This window comes from Hordeum vulgare, chromosome 1H (assembly GCF_904849725.1).
Source record: "Hordeum vulgare subsp. vulgare chromosome 1H, MorexV3_pseudomolecules_assembly, whole genome shotgun sequence".
Classification (NCBI taxonomy): Eukaryota; Viridiplantae; Streptophyta; class Magnoliopsida; order Poales; family Poaceae; genus Hordeum; species Hordeum vulgare.
In genome coordinates, this window is record NC_058518.1 from 83,077,684 (window position 1) to 83,097,033 (window position 19,350).

Here is a 19,350-nt window from a genome sequence, read left to right on the forward strand (position 1 = left end):
TGCCGCGCGTGAAATCGTCGCAGATCTTGTTGATAAATTGTTGAACGGATCAGTGCCATCTCGCGCTCTTCTTCTAGAAGATCCACTCCGTCTTGCCTGGCTTGCTCTGCTTCGGCTTCGGAGAAGAGTTCGACTCGTGGAGAGTTGTGAAGCAAGTCACTCGGAAGGACTGCCTCTGCTCCATAAACGAGGAAAAACGGGGATCGCCCTGTCCATCTATTCGGAGTTGTGCGGAGGCCCCAAAGCACCGAAGGCAGCTAGGTGACCCACACGCCGGCGACATGTCCAACTTCTCGCAGGAGTCGAGGCTTCAACCCTTGAAGAATAAGTCCATTTGCCCGCTCTGCTTGCCCGTTTGTTTGGGGGTGCGCCACGGATGCAAAATCCACTCGGATACCTTGGCCTGTGCAAAAACCTTTGAACCTGTCCGAGTCAAAGTTTGTGCCATTGTCGGTGATTATGTTGTGCGGAACCCCGTATCCGGCGATGATGTCTCTGATAAATTTGATGGTCGTAAGGGCGTCAAGCTTCTTGATAGGCTTGGCTTCAATCCACTTGGTAAACTTGTCGACTGCTACCAGTAGATGAGTGAATCCTCCTTGGCCTTTTCTGAATGGTTCGACTGTATCCAATCCCCACACGGCGAATGGCCAAGCAAGAGGAATTGTCTTCAGCGCGGACGTTGGTTTGTGGGACTTGTTTGAGTAGAACTGACAACCTTCGCAACGGTCGACCATATCTTTTGCCATTTCATTCGCCTACCACCAGAAGAAACCAGCTCTGAATGCTTTGGCGACGATTGCTCTTGAGGAGGCATGATGGCCGCAGGTTCCCGAATGAATTTCTTCCAAGATTAACTGCCCCTCCTCAGGAGAGATACACCATTGAAGGACGCCTGAAACACTTTCCCTGTATAACTGGTCATCAATGACGGTGAAGGACTTCGACCTGCGAACGATCTGCCTAGCTTGGACTTCATCATCTGGTAACTCTTGCCTCATGATGTACACGATGAACGGCACAGTCCATTCGGGAATGACAGCTAGAATCTCCATGATCAAATCAACCACATCGGGGACCTCGACTTCAGTCTGATCTGTTGAGACTTCGGTTGTACTGGTTCCTCTATAAAAGGATCTTCTTTTACCGAGGGGAGGTGTAGGTGCTCGAGGTAGACATCACTCGGTACCGGTCTCCGAGTGGATCCAAATTTTGCCAATTCATCTGCTGCTTGGTTTTTCAGTCGGGGAACATGGTGAAGTTCCAGACCTTCGAACTTCTTCTCGAGCTTCCTTATTGCGTTGCAGTATGCAGTCATGGTGGGGTTCCTTACATCCCATTCCTCATTACTTGATTAACCACTAGATCTAAGTCGCCATAGACCATCAGGCGACGGACGCCGAGTGTGATGGCCATGCGCAACCCGTAAAGGAGAACTTCGTACTCTGCTTCGTTGTTGGAAGAATCAAAATGGATCTGCAACACATACTTGAGTTTATCACCTTTTGGGGATATGAGCACTACGCCAGCGCCGGAGCCATTCAACATCTTGGACCCATCGAAGAACATGGTCCAATGAGCCGAGTAGATGTGAGTCGGTTGCTGTTGTTCTACCCATTCTGCTATGAAGTCAGCAAGAGCTTGAGACTTTATAGCTTTCTTGGCTTCGAACTTGATGTCGCGGTATAGCATCTCCATTGCCCACTTTGCCACTCGGCCTGATGCGTCCCGATTGTGGAGAATTTCCGACAATGGAGCATCAGATATGACAGATACCGAGTGGTCTTGGAAATAATGAGCCACCTTCTTTGCAGTCATGTAGATCCCATAAATAAGCTTCTGATAATGGGGATACCTCTGCTTGGAAGGAGTCAGGACTTTGGAAACATAATATACTGGCCGCTGAACCTTGTACGCTTTGCCTTCTTCTTCGCGTTCGACTGTCAGAACGGTGCTGACGACTTGATTTGTAGCCGCGATGTACAGAAGAAGGGGTTCTTTACTGAGCGGGGAAATAAGAACCGGCTGGGTGGAAAGCAGGGCTTTGAGGTCGTCGAATGCGATTTGGGCTTCGTCTGTCCACTCGAAGGTATAGGACTTCTTCATGAGTCGGTACAGAGGTAACGCCTTCTCGCCGAGTCGAGCGATAAACCTGCTCAAAGCCGCTAGGCAACCTGTGAGCTTTTGAACATCATGTACTCTTACCGGCCGCTCCATTCGAACAATGGTCCCGATCTTTTCGGGGTTGACATCGATCCCTCGTTCGGAAACGAAGAAACCAAGTAACTTCCCGCTGGGAACGCTGAATGAACACTTGGCTGGGTTGAGCCTGATATCGTACCTACGTAGGTTGGCGAATGTTTCTGCCAAGTCAGTCAGCAGGTCGGAACCTTTGCGTGACTTGACTACGATATCGTCCATATATGCCTCCACATTTCGACCGATCTGGTCAAGGAGGCATTTTTGGATCATGCGCATAAAAGTTGCTCCTGCATTCTTCAAACCGAATGGCATAGTGAAGTAACAGAAACACCCGAATGGGGTGATGAAGGCTGTTTTTAATTCATCTGGACCATACAGACGGATATGATGATAGCCCGAATAGGCATCAAGGAAGGATAAACGCTCGCAACCCGCAGTCGAATCAACAATTTGATCAATGCGGGGGAGCGGGAAGTGATCTTTCGGACAGACCTTATTGAGATGCTTGAAATCGATGCACATATGGAGAGACTTGTCCTTCTTGGGCACCATGACAACATTAGCGAGCCACTCGGAGTGGTGTACCTCGCGAATGAAGTTGGCTGCCAAAAGTTTAGCCACCTCCTCTTCGATTGCTTTCCTCTTGTGCGCGGCAGACCGACGCAGGCGTTCTCGGACAGGCCGAGCAGCAGGATCCACATGCAGTCGGTGCTCAGCCAACTCCCTGGGTACACCTGGCCTGTCAGCAGGCTTCCATGCAAAAATGTCCCAGTTCTCACGGAGGAATTGGATGAGCTCGGCTTCCTATTTTGGATCAAGGGTGGTGGAGATGTTTGTCGGGGCGGCGGTGTCGTCCGTCGGATGGATGCTGACTTTCTTCGTGTCTCCCGCCGACTGGAATGCGGACTCGGAAGCTAGCTTCTTTGAATGCATCAGGTCAGCGGGGTCGGCGGTCTTCTTGTACAAACCAGATCGAGTATAGCCATCTGCTAATCAGCAATCCTCGACCCCTGCTGCAGACACTCCTCGACCCGCTGCCGATTGCCTGTGACAGTAATCACACCTTTGGGACCGGGCATCTTCAGCTTCAAATACACGTAACATGGACGGGCCATGAAACGCGCATATGCCGGACGGCCCAGAATCGCATGGTATGCACTCTGGAAGTCTACCACCTCGAATGTCAGCTTCTCCTTGCGGAAGTTCTTGTCAGAGCCGAAGACGACATCCAACGCAATCTGGCCGAGTGATTTGGCCTTTCTTCCTGGGACGACTCCGTGGAACTGCATGCTGCTCTCGCTAAGTTTGGACATTGGAATGCCCATTCCCTTGAGAGTGTCGGCGTACATGGTATTCAAGCCGCTGCCGCCGTCCATGAGGACTTTGCGCAGCCTAACTCCTTCCACCATCGGGTCGACGACCAAAGCCTGCCTCCCTGGGGTGGGTACGTGTGCTGGATGGTCCGACTGGTCAAAGATGATCGCAGTCTGTGACCACTTGAGGAACGTGGGAGTGGATGGGGTTGCCATGTTTACCTCCCTGTTGACCAGCTTCAGTCGAATTTTGCTTTCCACATCAGCAAAAATCATCAACGTTGCATGGACTTGCGGGAACGGATCCTCCTTGTCCTCATCATCCTGCTCGGTGTCCTTCTCACTCGGCTGTCCTTCACCGAATCCTTGGATCGGGAGGCGACACTGCCGAGTGGTATGCTTCGGCAATATGGCATTGCCTTCTTCATCCATCTTCATGTGGATTGGACACGGTTGATCCAGGATGGAATTTCCTATCTGCCTCTTCTTGGGGGTGTACTGAGCTTTCCCCTTGCCTTTGAACTTGGCATTTGTAACGGCTGCTGCCTCTGCCTGCGGAGTGGATTGAGCTTTCTGCTTCTGCTTCCGATTGTTGTTCCCATCTCCATCGGCGACCGACTTATGCTTGCCGCTACGTATGGGGTCCTCCTCTTCGCCATTTGCATAGCGCACGGCTATCTCCATCATCTTGCTCATGGAGATGTCGCCTGTCCGACCGAACTTCAGGTACAGATCTCTGTACCGCACGCCTGCCTTGAAGGCGCAGACTGCTTGGTGCTCTGTGACGTTCTCCACTCTGTGGTAGAGGGTCGTCCAGCGCTGGATGAAATCGCGCAAGGGCTCGTTCTGCCTCTGGACACAGTGTTGGAGCTCTACGAGACCAGCAGGGCGTTTGCACGTACCCTCGAAGGTCCTGATGAAGACTCGGGCCAAATCTGCCCAACTGTAGATGCTTGACGGAGCTAACTGGTTCAGCCAGGCTCGCGCTGAACCGTCGAGCATCAGTGGGAGATGTTTCATGGCGACATGGTCATCTCCGCCACCGATCTGGACCGCCACTCTGTAGTCGTCCAACCAAGTTTCTGGTTTGGACTCTCCTGTGAACTTGCTGATTCCCGTCGCCAATCGGAAGTTGGGAGGGATGTCAGCTGAGCGGATGGCCCGACTGAAGCACTCGGGGCCAGAGACAACGGTCCTGCTTCCACTCGGACGGTCTCTATCGTGACCATCACGGTGGGCTCGACTTCTGTCGACCTTCTTCTGGGCGATGTACCCTCTTGCATCAGGCCTTGGATCATGCGCGTCACCGCCCGAACGACGATCATCGTGATGTCGAGGCCCGTAAGGCCCACCCCACGGAGGAGTACGCGAACGGCGACGATCTTCTGGATGAGACCGAATGGGAAGCGGATTCCGACTCGGGTCCCTGGAACGCCTGCCCCCTCTGCGCCGCTGATGAGAGTCGGGACTGAAAACCGACCGATGCGTGTTCGTTTGAACAGAACTGTTGTGGATCGTGTTGTGTGACTCAGAGACCGCCGAATTTTGCTGCTGCGCCGTATGCAACAGGGCACGGATCTGCTTGATTCCTCTACCAGCCTCTGAATCAGTCGGCTGGAGAGAATCGGCTATCCTGGCGGCTGCAGCCAAGTTGAGGATGGGTGTGCGGGACACCTCGACGTTGCTCTGGCCAGTGCGTCGACTGGAAGAACGATGGTGTTAACGACGAGCGCCGGATGATTCTCCGAACTCATGCTCGTTCCGACCAGTCTCGAGGGGACTCTCGTGGGAATCGGACATGAGCATTTCGGTTGCAGGCCCGTGACCCGGGTACTCGGAAGGAAGTTCAGTCGGAACTGACTCCAAGTACTGGGATGACGGCGGGACCACAACCGATTCGAGCACCACCACTTGTGAGGACGCGCTTTGTCGCGCCTGGGCGTGTCGCACCCAACGCTGGAGCCGCGGACGACGGGATCGCTTGTTGCGGCGCGTGACGGGGGCGAAGATCGACACCGGGGTCGATGGCTGGAGAAGAAGAATACCGCGGGAACTGGAACGGAAGTGCGTAGCCCCACGACTAGGAAGCGCCTCGAAATCGAGGGGCGCATCCCGAAGCCATGCCGAATTGTCGGCGATGAAGGAGAGGGCACCGAAGAGGATCTCATGACCCATGCACAGATCTCCGCCGGACGACATGACGAAAAGATGAAATAGCAAACTTGCCGGAAGTCGCTTAGACGCCAGCCCCACGGTGGGCGCCAACTGTCGTGGGTATAAGTCTGACAGTAGATGTATGGGGTACGAAAGGATGGGCAGAGCCTTAGCTACGGCGAGTATGTATGAGTTCAGGCCCCTCTACGGTGGAGGTAAAATCCCTACGTCTCAGTGGTCTTGGGAGCTTTGTGTCGAGTGGATTATAGGATTACACCAAGTGCCAACCCTTGCACCGGTGGGGAAGGGCGGCTTATATAGAGTGCGCTGCCCTTCATAATGGCCCGATGAACAGGGGTGGAATAGTGGCGAGTAAATGCTTGCGTTACAGGTAACGTAAGCTTTAAATGCTAATAATGGTGAATGAAAACGTATGACCGTTGCCCTCTTGGGAGGTTACGATGTACAGAGTGGATTCCAGTCGGTACGTTAGATACGCTCCGAGTGGATCGTCGCCGACTGGATGATGAGGGCGTCCTTAGTTCAGTCGGAACTGTCTAAGGGCCTTATCTTCTATGAAGGGTAGTCCTTGGGTACGACCTATAGGGCAGACCTATGACCCTACCCTGGGACTATAACCCCATCACTTGGTTTTGGGTTCTACCATGTGGTGACCTTTCCCAGTGACAGTAGGGGCAGCAAGGCACGCATCAAGTAGTTGCCATCAAGGGTAAAAAGATGGGGTTTTTATCATTGGTTTGAGATTATCCCTCTACATCATGTCATCTTACTTAAGGCGTTACTCTGTTCTTATGGACTTAATACACTAGATGCATGCTGGATAGCGGTCAACGTGTGGAGTAATAGTAGTAGATGCAGAAAGTATTGGTCTACTTGTTTCGGACTTATGCCTATAGAAACAATCATTGCATAGATATCGTCACGACTTTGCGCGATTCTATCAATTGCTCGACAGTAATTTGTTCACCCACCATCTACTTGCTTTCATGAGAGAAGCCACTAGTAAACACTACGGCCCCCCGAGTCTATTCACATCCATCGTTTACACCTCCGCTTTTACTTTGCTTTGTTACTTTGTTGCTTTCAGTTCTCACTTGGCAAACAATCTATAAGGGATTGACAACCCCTTCATAGCGTTGGGAGCAAGTTTTTGTGTTTGTGCAGGATCTTGAGATACTCCTCCACTGGATTGATACCTTGGTTCTCAAACTGGGGGAAGTACTTACCACCGCTACGCTACATCACCCTTTCCGCTTCGAGGGAACACCAACGCAAGGCTCCAAGGCCACGGGGGAAATCATTTGCATACTTGCCTAGGAAGTCCCTTAAGGCGTAGCCGCAGCTGAAGGATTCCTGGTGCCGTTGCTGAGGAGTATCAAGCAACACTCCTATTTCTGGCGCCGTTGGAAGGTCTTTTGTTGCAGTAGCAGAAGTATTTCTGGCGCCGTTGCCGGGGATACACAGCAAACATCAGAAGTATTTCTGGCGCCGTTGCCGGGGATACACAGCAAACATCAGTGGCCTCTAGCTCCATCTCATCTGAAATAAATACCTGCATGGGCAGCCAATGGCATTCTGTCACAGATCGGACGGCTCACACTTTTGGCAGTCAGTCATCCACCTGCTCCCGGTTCACCGCATCGGGACCTCCATTGAGGTGGGCTCCAGGACCTCAATTGAGGCGGGCTCCGAGACCTTCACCCTGTTCTGGTTCGACCCGTAGTTGGGCGAGACCCCCCTTTGTTGCCTGCTTCCTCGACCTGCTTGCTATCGCGGTAGACCCGCAGATATCCGTCAAGGTGGCCCTTATTGACTTAGGGCGCCTCGCTTTCCTTATGCCATTTGGGCCCCCAGACACCGTCGCATGGCACGAGCTCCTTGCGACCGTCGCTCTACACGAACCAGACATAGACCAGTTTGCTTATCGCACTTTCTGGCATTTAGAGCCTTCGCGACAGTTCTCCATGAAGTCTCTGTACAGGGCCATCGCTGCCAATCCCGCCCCGGAGCCCTTTGAGCTGATTTAGAAGATCAGGCTCCCCGTGAAGATTAGAATCTTCATGTGGCAGTGGATCCGCGTCCAGGTCACATACGGAGTGGAGGCGCTCAAGCGAAATGGCAACGGTGCCCCTTCATGGGACTGCGGAAGAATCCAACCACATCTTCTTCTTGTGTGTTTCCACCCAGTTCCTCTGGTCTTGCATCCGCGAGACCATTGGGGGTCTTTGGTATAACACCAACTTCCCCAACATATACACCGAGATCGAGGCATCACCTTCTTCGGGGCGGCACATTAGATGGTTGGTTATTGGTGTCTTCGCGTGGACGCTATGGACGGTCCGAAATAAGCTTGTTATTCAACGTGTGCCTCTTTGATGGGCAATTGACGCGGTGTTTAAAATGTGTGGCTTTATGCAGCTCTGGCGGCCGCTTAGCCGCCAACAGGACCAGGACGCTATCAACTCCATCATCGTAGATCTCTGGACGATGGCCAGCCGCTTCGCGCCACCGCTACCTCCGCCACCTCCCGAGTCGGATTAGCTTCCTCTTTCGCAGCCTTTTTCGCTTGTGTGTTATTGTGTTTATTTTAGGGTTTGTAGAGTTGTGCCCTCAGCAGAATCCCCTGTAACTGGTGTCGTGATATCCTGGTGTGTGTGTTTTTCTTGGATTTGAACCTATGCATGTACTCGTGGTTTAATGGTTTACTTTATATATAAAGTGGGACGAAATTCTTTTTCGATAACCATAATGTGTTGCTAGTCTGCATAGATGATTGAGTGTTATTTCCCCCCCTTGTGATGAGACAAAAATCTGCCCAAGCATCACCAACTGTGACAGAGAGGGGGAATATCAACTCTCATCAATAGTTTCGTTTTTAAGCATAGAAGATTTCACTTAGTGGTGGACCCGCATCACCAACTGCATAGAAGATTTCACTTAGTGGCGGCACATTAGATGGTTGGGGCTTAAGTAGGGATGTAAATGGCAAATAAATGGCAGCCACAAGTCCCATTTATTTAGCTTTTTCTAGCTTCATAGTTTATTTTCCTCGGAAAAAAAATAAATTTTTAAACTATTAGATAATAAATAAATGGATTTAAATGGGATTAAATGGGACCCAGTTTCCATCCCTAGGCTTCACGAAGTGTGACACTCGAAAGATCATAGAGACCTTATGTGCACCTGCATGTGATGACCTTGTAGGCTTGTAGCCTTATACACCTTACAGTTTGACATCTTATGAAAGGGAAGGAATGTGATATTAGAGATTGGCTGTTGGCAAAAGTCCCCGTGAAAAAAAGGCTGTGAGCAAAAGCTTTTCTCCCAAATGTATGAATTTCTCCAGAAACCATTAAATACCAGTGAGCATAGAGAAATATATAACAGATGTACATTTTACTTCCACAAGTGAGGTATAAAAAAGAAGACAAATGCGTATTTTCAAATTGGACACTTTTGTTTGTTTTTGGGACCGAATTTGTTATTTTTGTACAGCTTAAAAAATAGTATTTTCAAAGTAGATACAACTTTCCACAGAATTCCCCCCTTTTTTTTAACATGTAAATGTGGGGTTTTATTAATTTTTTGAAAGAAAAACAATCACCATAAGCTCGCTATCCTCCATTCCTGTGAAAATGTTAGACCTATTAAAGCCTACATAAGTTTACTAAACCTTCCAACTAATCTAAACATACCCCCTAATTTTCGAGGGTGGATGGGCTTCATCCTCCTCTTAATCCAATCAGTTATTATCAAATCAGACTATCACGTAAATGTACATAAACATTTACGTAATGTAGCATTGCTCTGGCCTATATATTCCCCACCTCCTAAATATCACTGGTACACACAGCTCCTTCAATCATCTGCTCTCGTCTCGTCTCGTCTCGTCTCCGCCGCTCGTTCACTCAGCATCCACAGCTTCTACTAGTCTTCTAGTGCAATCATCTGCTCTCGTCTCGTCTCACACCGACCCTCTTCCAAGTTCCAACGTCGTTCCTTTGCCTGGAGGTTGAAGGACTCGGGGAGGGCTGTCAGTCTTGCCTCCGGTACATGTTTCCGCATTGACGATTGATCGGAGGATGAGGGGTTGTTGTATGCCGAATCTCCTTGCAGCCACCGGAAAAGCTAAAGAGAAAATTGTAAACGAATCATAGACTGACTTCCTTTTGCCTTCTCGATTTTAATCCGTTAGACCCGCTCGTCAGTTATGCCGTCGAGAAAGGGCTCATGGAGTCCCCTTCGCCGCCGGCCGTAACAAGGCATGTATTGAACGCAGGCACCGGACTAAATCCACACTCGTTGTTCCTTTATTTGTTTTGCAGGGCTCATGGAGTCCGCCGCCATCCGCGGGGCCCTATTTGTGTTGGTCAAAGCGCTGAGCCCGCTGTCCGGCGGCCTGGTCGAGGCGTGGGCGGCCACCTCGGGGCTCGGCCCCAACGTCGAGGCGCTCAAGACGGAGCTCCTCTACGCGCAGGCCATGCTCGACAACGCCCGCGGCAGGGAGATCCGTAGCCACGCGTTGGCCGAGCTGCTGCAGAAACTGCGGGCCCTGGCGTACGGCGCCGACGACGTCCTCGACGAGCTCGACTACTTCCGCATCCAGGACGAGCTCGACGGCACCTTCGAGGCCGTCGACCATGACGACCGCGGGTGCGTCCATAACCTTGTCCGCGATGTTTGCCACACGGCCAAAGCTGCCACCAAGCTGCTTGGGTGTGGCTCCTGCTACTCTGCTGCAGGTGACACTTACAAACCTGAAGAGTCTTGCATGTGCGTGCGCCGGCTCGCTTCCCATACACGTACCACCGTCCACGACTTCGGTAAACGACTCCTCTGCTCTTCCCATTTATCTGTTCGTGATGATAGTAAGCATGCCCCCAGAGTACCAAAGTTGAAATTTGATAGGGTGGACGTCTCTACCAGAATGAAATGCATCACAGACGAACTAAAGCCCTTGTGCGCTAAGGTCTCCACCATTCTTGGCCTAGAGCTGTCCGGCTCTGTCATTACAGAGCTGCGGTTACTGGGTTCTAGTGGTATTGGTAATGTTGCCTCTAAAAGTAGACCTATAACCACCTCACAAGCTTTAGAGCATACATTGTATGGGAGGGAACCCCAGAAGAACACCATTATTGAGCATATTATAAACGATGAATATATTCATGAAAAACTCACGGTCATTCCTATAGTGGGTCCTGGAGGCATAGGGAAGACAACTCTAACTCAGTACATATACAACAACAAAGAAGTGCAAGACCATTTCAAAGTTCGAGTTTGGATATGTGTATCTCTTGACTTTAGTGTGCATAAGTTGACACAAGAGATTGTGAGCTCCATCCCTAAAGCCGAAGACGAAAAAGAGAAAGCAGATAGTGAGGTACATAACTTAGACCAACTTCAGAAATTAATTGAAAAAAGACTGAAAAATAAAAGATTTTTATTTGTTTTGGATGATATATGGAAATATGGTAATGAAGACGAGTGGAAACGATTTCTAATTCCCTTTCATAAAGAGCAAGGAAATGGTGACACAATTCTAGTCACAACTAGATTCCTTGAGGTAGCTGAAATGGTAAAGCAAAGAGATAAACCAGTACATCTAGAAGGTTTGGAGCCGAAAGAATATTGGACCCTTTTTCTAGCATGTGTTTTTGGTGAAACTAATCAACGAAATAATGATGACGACTTAATTGAAATCGGGAAAAAAATAGTGGAAAAATTGAAGGGTTCTCCTCTTGCAGCAAAAACCGTGGGTAGATTGCTGAGAAATAACATATCTGTAGATCACTGGACAAGAGTTCTTGAAAGCAAAGAATGGGAATCACAAACCAGTGATCACGATATTATGCCAGCATTGAAGGTTAGCTATGACTACCTACCTTTTCACCTGCAACAATGCTTCTCCCCATGTGCATTATTCCCAGAAGATTACAAGTTTGACTGTGAGGAGCTAATTCACTTTTGGATAGGACTTGACATTATACACCCAGATAATAGAATCAAAAGAATTGAAGATATAGGGCGGAACAACTTGAATGACTTAGTTAATTATGGATTTTTCAAAATAGAAACAGGCGATTCAGGTAAACACTATGTTATTCATGACCTGCTACATGATTTGGCATTGCAGGTTTCCTCACAAGAGAGTCTACATATGTCTTCCTCTAGTACAAGAGCTCTAGAAATTACACCATCTGTTCATCATTTGTCCATTAGTATGAGTGATCCGGCCAATAGTGCTGATGGAGTTGTCAAACAAAAATTTATGAAAGAACTCAATAAAATAAGAAACGTACTGAAAACTGAAAACTTGCGCACCTTGATGCTATTTGGAGATTATAATGCAAGCTTTATTCCCATATTCAGCGATCTATTCAAAGATGCAAAATGTTTGCGTGTTGTCTATTTGTCAACAATGTTCTTCCCTGTGGAGTTTCTATTGCACAACTTCTCGAAACTTGTCCATCTTCGCTACCTACGGCTTGTGTCACATTATGATAGTACAGAACATGTACCAAAGAGTATACCTAGATTTTATCAGTTAAGGGTGGTAGACATAAGTGACTGGTGGGGTGGTAAGAGTTCGGTCGAAGATATTGCTAACCTTGTAAAATTGCGCCATTTCTTTGTCCGAAATTATAAACAGTTCCATTCAAATATCAGTAATGTGGGAAAACTACATAACTTACAAGAGCTACAAAGATTTGAAGTTAGAAAAGAAACTAACGGGTTTGAATTAATGGAGCTCGGGAAACTAGAAGAGATAGGAGGATCACTTGACATTTGTAATCTTGAAAATGCACTAGTAAACGAAGCACCTGAGGCAAATCTCTTATGCAAAAACCGCTTGCAAAAATTAACACTAAGTTGGAACATGGGCCAATCAAAAATGAGTCCTGACGCAGAAGATCAGTTACTTGAGAGCCTACGGCCACATAGCAATCTTCATGAGCTATGCATTCGTGGGCATGGAGGCTCTACTTGCCCTACATGGCTAGGTAAAAATCTATCGATCAAAGGTCTGGAGGCTCTCCGCCTAGACAATGTAGCTTGGAAACTCCTTCCACCCCTTGGAGAGTTGTACCAATCTATAGTAGAGCATGAGTCTGGAGAAGAGTATTTCGGTTGCATCACAAGCCCATGCTTTCGTAACATGAAAAGGCTAGAACTCATTGGGTTGCCAAAATTTAGAAGATGGGTAGCAACTGAAGTTTGCCCTTGGTACTTCTCACATATAGAGGTACTCATTGTGGAGGATTGCTCTGAACTAACTGAGTTACCGTTTTCATCCTATACTAGTTGTGGCCCCTCGGAAACAGATTCGAGTGTAACTTGGTTTCCTAGGCTAAATGAGCTTCAAATCAAGAATTGCCCAAAACTATTGTCACTGCCTCCTATTCCCTATAGCCACGCTTTGTGCTCTGTTGCACTGACGTGTGCAGGAAGAGGTCGGAAGGAGTTACTTTATTCAAGCAAATCATACTCTTTAAAAATAGAAGGAAGTGACGATCTACATAGCCTAGATGAAACTGTCTTAGCATTCCATAATTTAAGCCAGCTACAAAAATTGATTGTAATAAAGTGCCCACCTCTGACTGAGAAACACCTTCAAATGCTAACCTCGTTGAAGACCCTCCGCATAGGTGGTTCAAACAGTATGCTCCAGTTACCAAGACGTGACGCCATATGGCAGCTTCCAGTTACCAGTTTAACATTATGGAGCAGAAATTTTAGTGGGAAGGAAGTGACACGTCTACTCACTCATCTCCCTGAGCTCTCTAACTTGCGGATATACGAAAGTGAGAAGATAACACGGTTGGGCGTGGAGGCCGAGCAGCAACAAACGGCAGCAGCGCTATCACTGTCAGCTTCTCCAGCTTCTATTGAATTGCAGGATACACATGGAGAAGATGAGCATCAAGAAAGAATGTGGGGGGTCGAGGAAGAGGGAGTAGCAGAGGAGGTTGTTCTCGAACCAGAAGAAGACGATGATGGGCTGCTGCTCTTACCGGCCTCTCTCCAGGAGTTGTTCTTGGACAACTGTCCAGAGCTTATCCTGACTGCCAAGAACGATGAGACAGGAGGGGGAGGAGGTCTGCAAGCCATGCGCTCCCTCAAGAATATAGAAATAGCAAATTGCCCCAAGTTCCTATCCGCGTACATGGCCTCGGATCTCTCTTCCTGTTGCCCTTTCCCATCCTCCCTGCAACACCTCTTACTTAGTGATCGTATGGAAGGCATGGACACGCTAGTGCTCCTCTCCAACCTCACCTCTCTGGAGAACTTAAGCATCAATCATTTGGGTGAGGATTTTAGATGTGAGGGGCTGTTGCATCTCCTTACCCAGGGCCAGCTCACCGCGTTACAAGTCTGGAATACCCCCGAATTGTTTGCTGATTGGGATCCCGCAGGGGAGCTGCAGGGAGAGCAGCTGCTTCCTTTCCCAAAACTGCAGCAACTCGAGACGGATGAAGTGGCAGGAGTCCTTACCGCGCCCATCTGCCGCCTCCTCTCTTCCTCCCTCACCAAATTATCTTTTCAATCCAACGAAGACGAGTGCTTCACCAAGGAGCAAGAGGAGGCTCTTTTCCTCCTCACGTCCCTCCAGGACCTCGAATTCATGTGGTGCAGCAAGCTGCGGTGCCTCCCGGCAGGGCTAAACAAGCTCCCCAACCTCAAGAGATTAGAGATCTATGATTGGCCAGCCATCCGGTCGCTGCCCAAGAATGGCCTCCCGAGCTCGCTGCAAGAGTTAGTTGTTGGCCAATGCATCAAACTGTGGTGTCTCCCAGCAGGGCTGCACAGGCTCACCAACCTCAAGACACTAAGGATCGCATATTGTCCAGCAATGCGGTCGCTGCCCAAGAATGGCCTCCCGAATTCGTTGCAAGAGTTAGACGTCAGTCGTTGCAAAAACAAGGAGCTAATACAACGATGCAGACGGTTAATGGGAACCATCTCAGTAATCAGACTATAGACTACTCTAAGGTAACAACTAACAAGCACTTTCTTGCTTTTCCTTGACACAAAACAAACATGTCACTTCCTTTTGTCTAGTTTACCTCGCTACTTTATAATCTGAACAGTTTGTGATTTGATCTACTGTGCAGGGCTTCTTGGGAGTTGTACATTCTTCTAGCCTTGTAGGACTCTCTCCATCCATGCACGTTTTGCACACGACAAGATTTACTGTTTGGTGTCTTTTTCCTGTACATAAATCTGGTAAGTACACCCAAAAGGGAAATAAATGTTCAGGAAACCATGTAATCCCCAGTTAATGGTGTTACATATATAGTTTCTTTGTTATCCTTTTTTGAATATATCTGTGAGGTATTCACCATTTTTTGGCCTTTTTGCAGGTTCGTATGCTTGTTCTTGTAGCCTTCTACATACTTTGTATTTACACTTCCGTCGTGAGTCCTGAAGACTTGGTGCTGTAGCTGTCGGGCTCACATCTCAGTTCCTGCTTAGTAAGTTTCTGAATTAAACATAATTTTCAGAAACTAGGACAATCTATGGTTTTTATGTTTATTATTCATGTATCCTTCCAATCTTACTGAAGAGTTGATTTTCGTTTTTCAGAAAATGCCATGAAGTGCTAGCTATACACTGCATACCAACAGATGTGAATGCTACTTTTGTTACCGACCTTCCACTTAGTAAGTTATACTGAACTTACCAAAACTTCCAATAGTTATACTGAACTTACCAAAACTTCCAATAGTTATACTGAACTTACCAAAACTTCCAATAGTAGTAGTTCACATCACTATTTATAGTAAATTTTGAGCTTTAATTTCCGTTTTTCTTGCTTCTTGCTTCCCATTTTCGTAGCATATCTAGGAATTATCTTTATTTACTTTTGCCTTCCCTTTCGTAGGTCCAGGGAACATATTCAGAAAAAGTGAGTCGTTCCCATTCCAAGGCAGGGTATCTGAAGAATTCGGAAGATCTCCATTATGAACGGCTAAGGTAATTTTACAAATATATTTTCAGTTTTTCTTGTCTTCATACTAGATTTTTTGGTTACTTTTATTTCCTCATTGCTGTCCACAAAAAAATACAACTCTTCTATATCAGCAAGGCTCAATCAGGACTCACTTCTGCGGTTCTGCCTAGTCTTTTATTTAGGTGCTACTCAACTACAAACTTGCCTAACTGCAATGCCTCCTACTCCTAGCAGGATTGCAAAAGCTTGCCAACTTTCAGAGATTAAGGATCATTGGTGTGTGCAGCCCACTGCCCACTGAGACCTCCCCAGTTCACTATAGGCTATCCAAGGTAACAAATGCATCCTTTTTTGTTCACATATCCAATTCCCACCGATACCCTTCCTCTCGAGTTTTCTGATTCTCTCAGTAGTCAGTACACAGTTTAACGAGGCATTTCTCTGTGGTGGATTTAGTTACTCTCCTCCATGTGTCAATCCTAACTTTAACACATCTTCTTCAAGGTTTGAAGCCATCATAGACAGGAATGATGAATGAACGTCAGGAACTTTGAGAAGGTAAATGAACTAGTATAGACTTGGAACCGGCGAATTTCTGCAATAGACTTGTATATATATTAAGATCATTTGCTGCTTTGTTAATTGATCGTATGTCCTAACATAATATATTCTCAGGTTTTGTTTGTGATTATCAAGCACTTCATAATGCAAAGATGCATTATTCCCTTCACACAAAGCAATGCAGATTGTGGACCAATCTGCAGCGGATCTGAAGTTAGTCGCAATCAAGGTGAGATTTCTGCAAAGCACATCTCTCATGATTTATTTTCCAAAATAATAGGGCCCTTTGGCGAGCTATAAATAATTAAATATATTTGCCTCTTTTGCAGACAATGAAGCTGTTGGAATCTGCCATTTATATTGAACCTGAAATTCTCAGAGCTACATTGTAATTGGGTGTGATTTGCAGGCGATGGTCGGAATACAGATGCAACTTTGCTACTTGAAATAAATATCTAAGGCAATAGGCAGATGACTCTCCACACAGCAAGTTGGCTCAAGTAATTGTGGCAACCAATCTTCGTTCTCACTGTCAATCTGCACCAAGGTATTTCACTCTTTCTTATCTTTTTTACTTGAAATCTGAAGACTCTAGGATAGTCTAAATCAAAAAATAAAAATTAATGCTAGTTCTTGGTGTCAGGTATGGGAGTCATGTACAAAATGCAAATTACTAGACCGTCGGAGGCCCATATACTAAAGTGAATTATGTTGTACCGCAGGTTAGGAAATAACTGAAGACAAGAACACGGACATGAAGTTAACGAGAGAATGGTACAAAAAAATCCCGTTTTATTCAAATGCTAGTTTACCTTGGATCGTGCATATAATTTATTTGGTCACATTCTAGCCCTCACAGTTTCACATTGCTATTTTTTTCTATTGTCTGCTAATCAAAACCCAAGAGTTGAGTGTAATAAGTTGGTGTCACTTAGATTGGTTTAGATTATTATTTTGTCCCACCAGAGCCATACATAACAAAAACTGAACCATCATTTGTGCAATCTAAATATTTGGTGAGCTTTGTTAACTCTGTATCCATCTAGTCAGAAGCTCTTGAAAGCCAGTCATTCTCTTTCTTTCCTTTGATTTCTACCCTATTTGACACTTGTCACTTCAATTCATACGCTGCAATCTTCCATACTTCGTTGGTGTATATATTTACCTTGAATAACCAACTTCATCCATTTGTGTATCATCTGACACTTGATTTGCTTCCGCGGTCCTTAGTAAAGAGAGACATCCAATTAGTCGAAAGCTATTGAAAGCCACTCATTTCCTTTTTATCCTTTCATTGCCTCCCTCTTTGAGATTTGGCATTGCAGTTCGTCCACTGCGATCATACATACTCTATCAGTTCATCCGTCCACCTTGTATAAACCACTTCTTCCTGTTGGGTGTCATTGTTAACCAATGATAGATTTCATTTATGGCGCTCAGCATGCATACCACTCCCCACAGTGCTTTGTAAACAGAGCCTCTAGTCGGGAAGTCTTAAGAAAAATACTAATTAAAAAGTGGGAAAAGGAGTGTTGGCAATCTATAGAGCCAAAAGAGAAAAAAGAAAAGGAGAAAAGAGTGAGCTGGCAATCAAGAGAGAAAAAAAGTGCTGGCAATCAAAATTTAAGATGTTCTGATATTTTGATAAGTGGGAGGAGTCAAATAGCGCATACTTTCATATCCTTGTGCAATCATCAGCTGATTCCCACTCTCCATGTGGCATCCATATATTTTCCCTTGTGCATCACTATTTCTAGAGATCACCTTGTGCATCTCAGAGCATCCTCGTCCGTTTGACATATTTTCCCATCGTTCTTCCTGTGACTGGAATGACAAGGCTTCACTGTACTAGTTTCGGATACTTATTTAACATTGCAATAACTGAAATTCAGATTTGCTTACTCCATTTATCCCACCAGACCACACATAAGCCTCCACATATGCATATATAGTTTAGTGGTAGGAAGATCTTGGCCAACGGCCAGTGAAGAGCCATATGCTTGTCACTGAGAGAGATACTTGTCAACGAGAGAGATTCTAGACCATGATGAGTAAGGCCACACTGAAAAGCTCACCTCTTGGGGAAACTTTTAGCACTTGTGCTTATCAAAGGAGATCAAAACCGGACAGCAACCTTAGTTTTCCTAGTTCAGTGCTGAAGTCAAGCAATCTAGTGACTTCTTGTTAAAAAAATAACCTAAATGACGCACGGCTGTGAGGGCATTACGATGCGACCATGTAAATTTGTGCATTATCTGTTGTAAGCTTGCAGGTTTGCAAAGCTCGAGAACAACTAAAGACCCTTCTCCATCGTCTTCTCTGCTTCGTCAAATCAATCACATCTTACATCAGAACAGAGGAAGCAACACAACCAAGTTTCCTGAATCCTGACACAAGAATGATCAAATCATATTGGTGAGGATTCCTCTTCCAACAATAGGTTAAACCCAGGGGGTTGACTTTGTCGGGCTAGTTTGGAGTCAGCTGCAGGCGCCGTAAGTTGTATTTCGTTGATTTGAGTAGTGTAGTCTTTTTCAAGGATAAGTAGTGTAATATTTCATCTTGTGCTGATTGGAGATCCGTAGAACTACTTTGTAATCAAAGAGAGGATTTTACCATATATTCACCCTACGTACAAAGATTGCTATGTGTCATCATCTTTCTACTGGTGGTGCGCGTAGACGGAGAAGATAAATGATCATTAGTGAAAGCTGCTACCACAGTGTTGCTTATTTTTCACCCTTGTGATGAGACAAAATGCAACACAAAGTGCGTCAGACGGAAAACATCGTCTCTTGTCAACAATTTCGTCTCTACATTATCATGATTTCTGACTGCACAAATTATCAGGAAACTACTGATTGCCCTGCTTCATCTGTGTGATGCCCAGTATTTTGTCCAGGTTTTATGATCCTATGAGGGCATCTCAAACACGGATCACCAAGTTTTCACCTCCAGATGTCCGCAGACATCCAGCAGGGCGCCGGCGGCGCCGGCCATCCAGTCATGATCAATAGATGTCCTCCATTTCAATCGATGGAACACAAAATACGTATGAAATTTAGTATGTTATAGCAAACCAATGAAATTTAGTATGTTATAGCAAGCCAATGAAATTTAAAGTGTTCAACATAAATTCAACTTAAA

At 46.6% G+C, this 19,350-nt stretch overlaps 1 protein-coding gene across 2 annotated transcripts; it reads left to right on the forward strand.

The window, feature by feature from the left end:
* The first annotated feature begins 9,548 nt into the window (after positions 1-9,548).
* On the forward strand, positions 9,549-18,913 carry LOC123425401 (disease resistance protein RGA2-like). Of its 2 annotated transcripts, none has more exons than XM_045109098.1 (11): positions 9,549-9,832; positions 10,016-14,681; positions 14,804-14,915; positions 15,053-15,163; positions 15,276-15,352; positions 15,574-15,665; positions 15,877-15,974; positions 16,147-16,200; positions 16,318-16,432; positions 16,533-16,750; positions 16,926-18,913. In XM_045109098.1, exon 2 carries the CDS (start codon positions 10,021-10,023, stop codon positions 14,668-14,670), a length of 4,650 nt encoding a protein of 1,549 aa, XP_044965033.1. In that variant the 5' UTR covers positions 9,549-9,832; positions 10,016-10,020; the 3' UTR covers positions 14,671-14,681; positions 14,804-14,915; positions 15,053-15,163; positions 15,276-15,352; positions 15,574-15,665; positions 15,877-15,974; positions 16,147-16,200; positions 16,318-16,432; positions 16,533-16,750; positions 16,926-18,913. The 2 variants fall into 2 exon arrangements, with proteins under 2 accessions (XP_044965033.1, XP_044965041.1); XM_045109106.1 differs by having other exon boundaries at positions 9,549-9,739.
* The last annotated feature ends 437 nt before the right edge of the window (positions 18,914-19,350 follow it).

Excerpts from the sequence above, each read along its gene's own strand:
- LOC123425401 (XM_045109098.1), top strand. The coding sequence starts at position 10,021 with ATGGAGTCCGCCGCCATCCGCGGGGCCCTATTTGTGTTGGTCAAAGCG.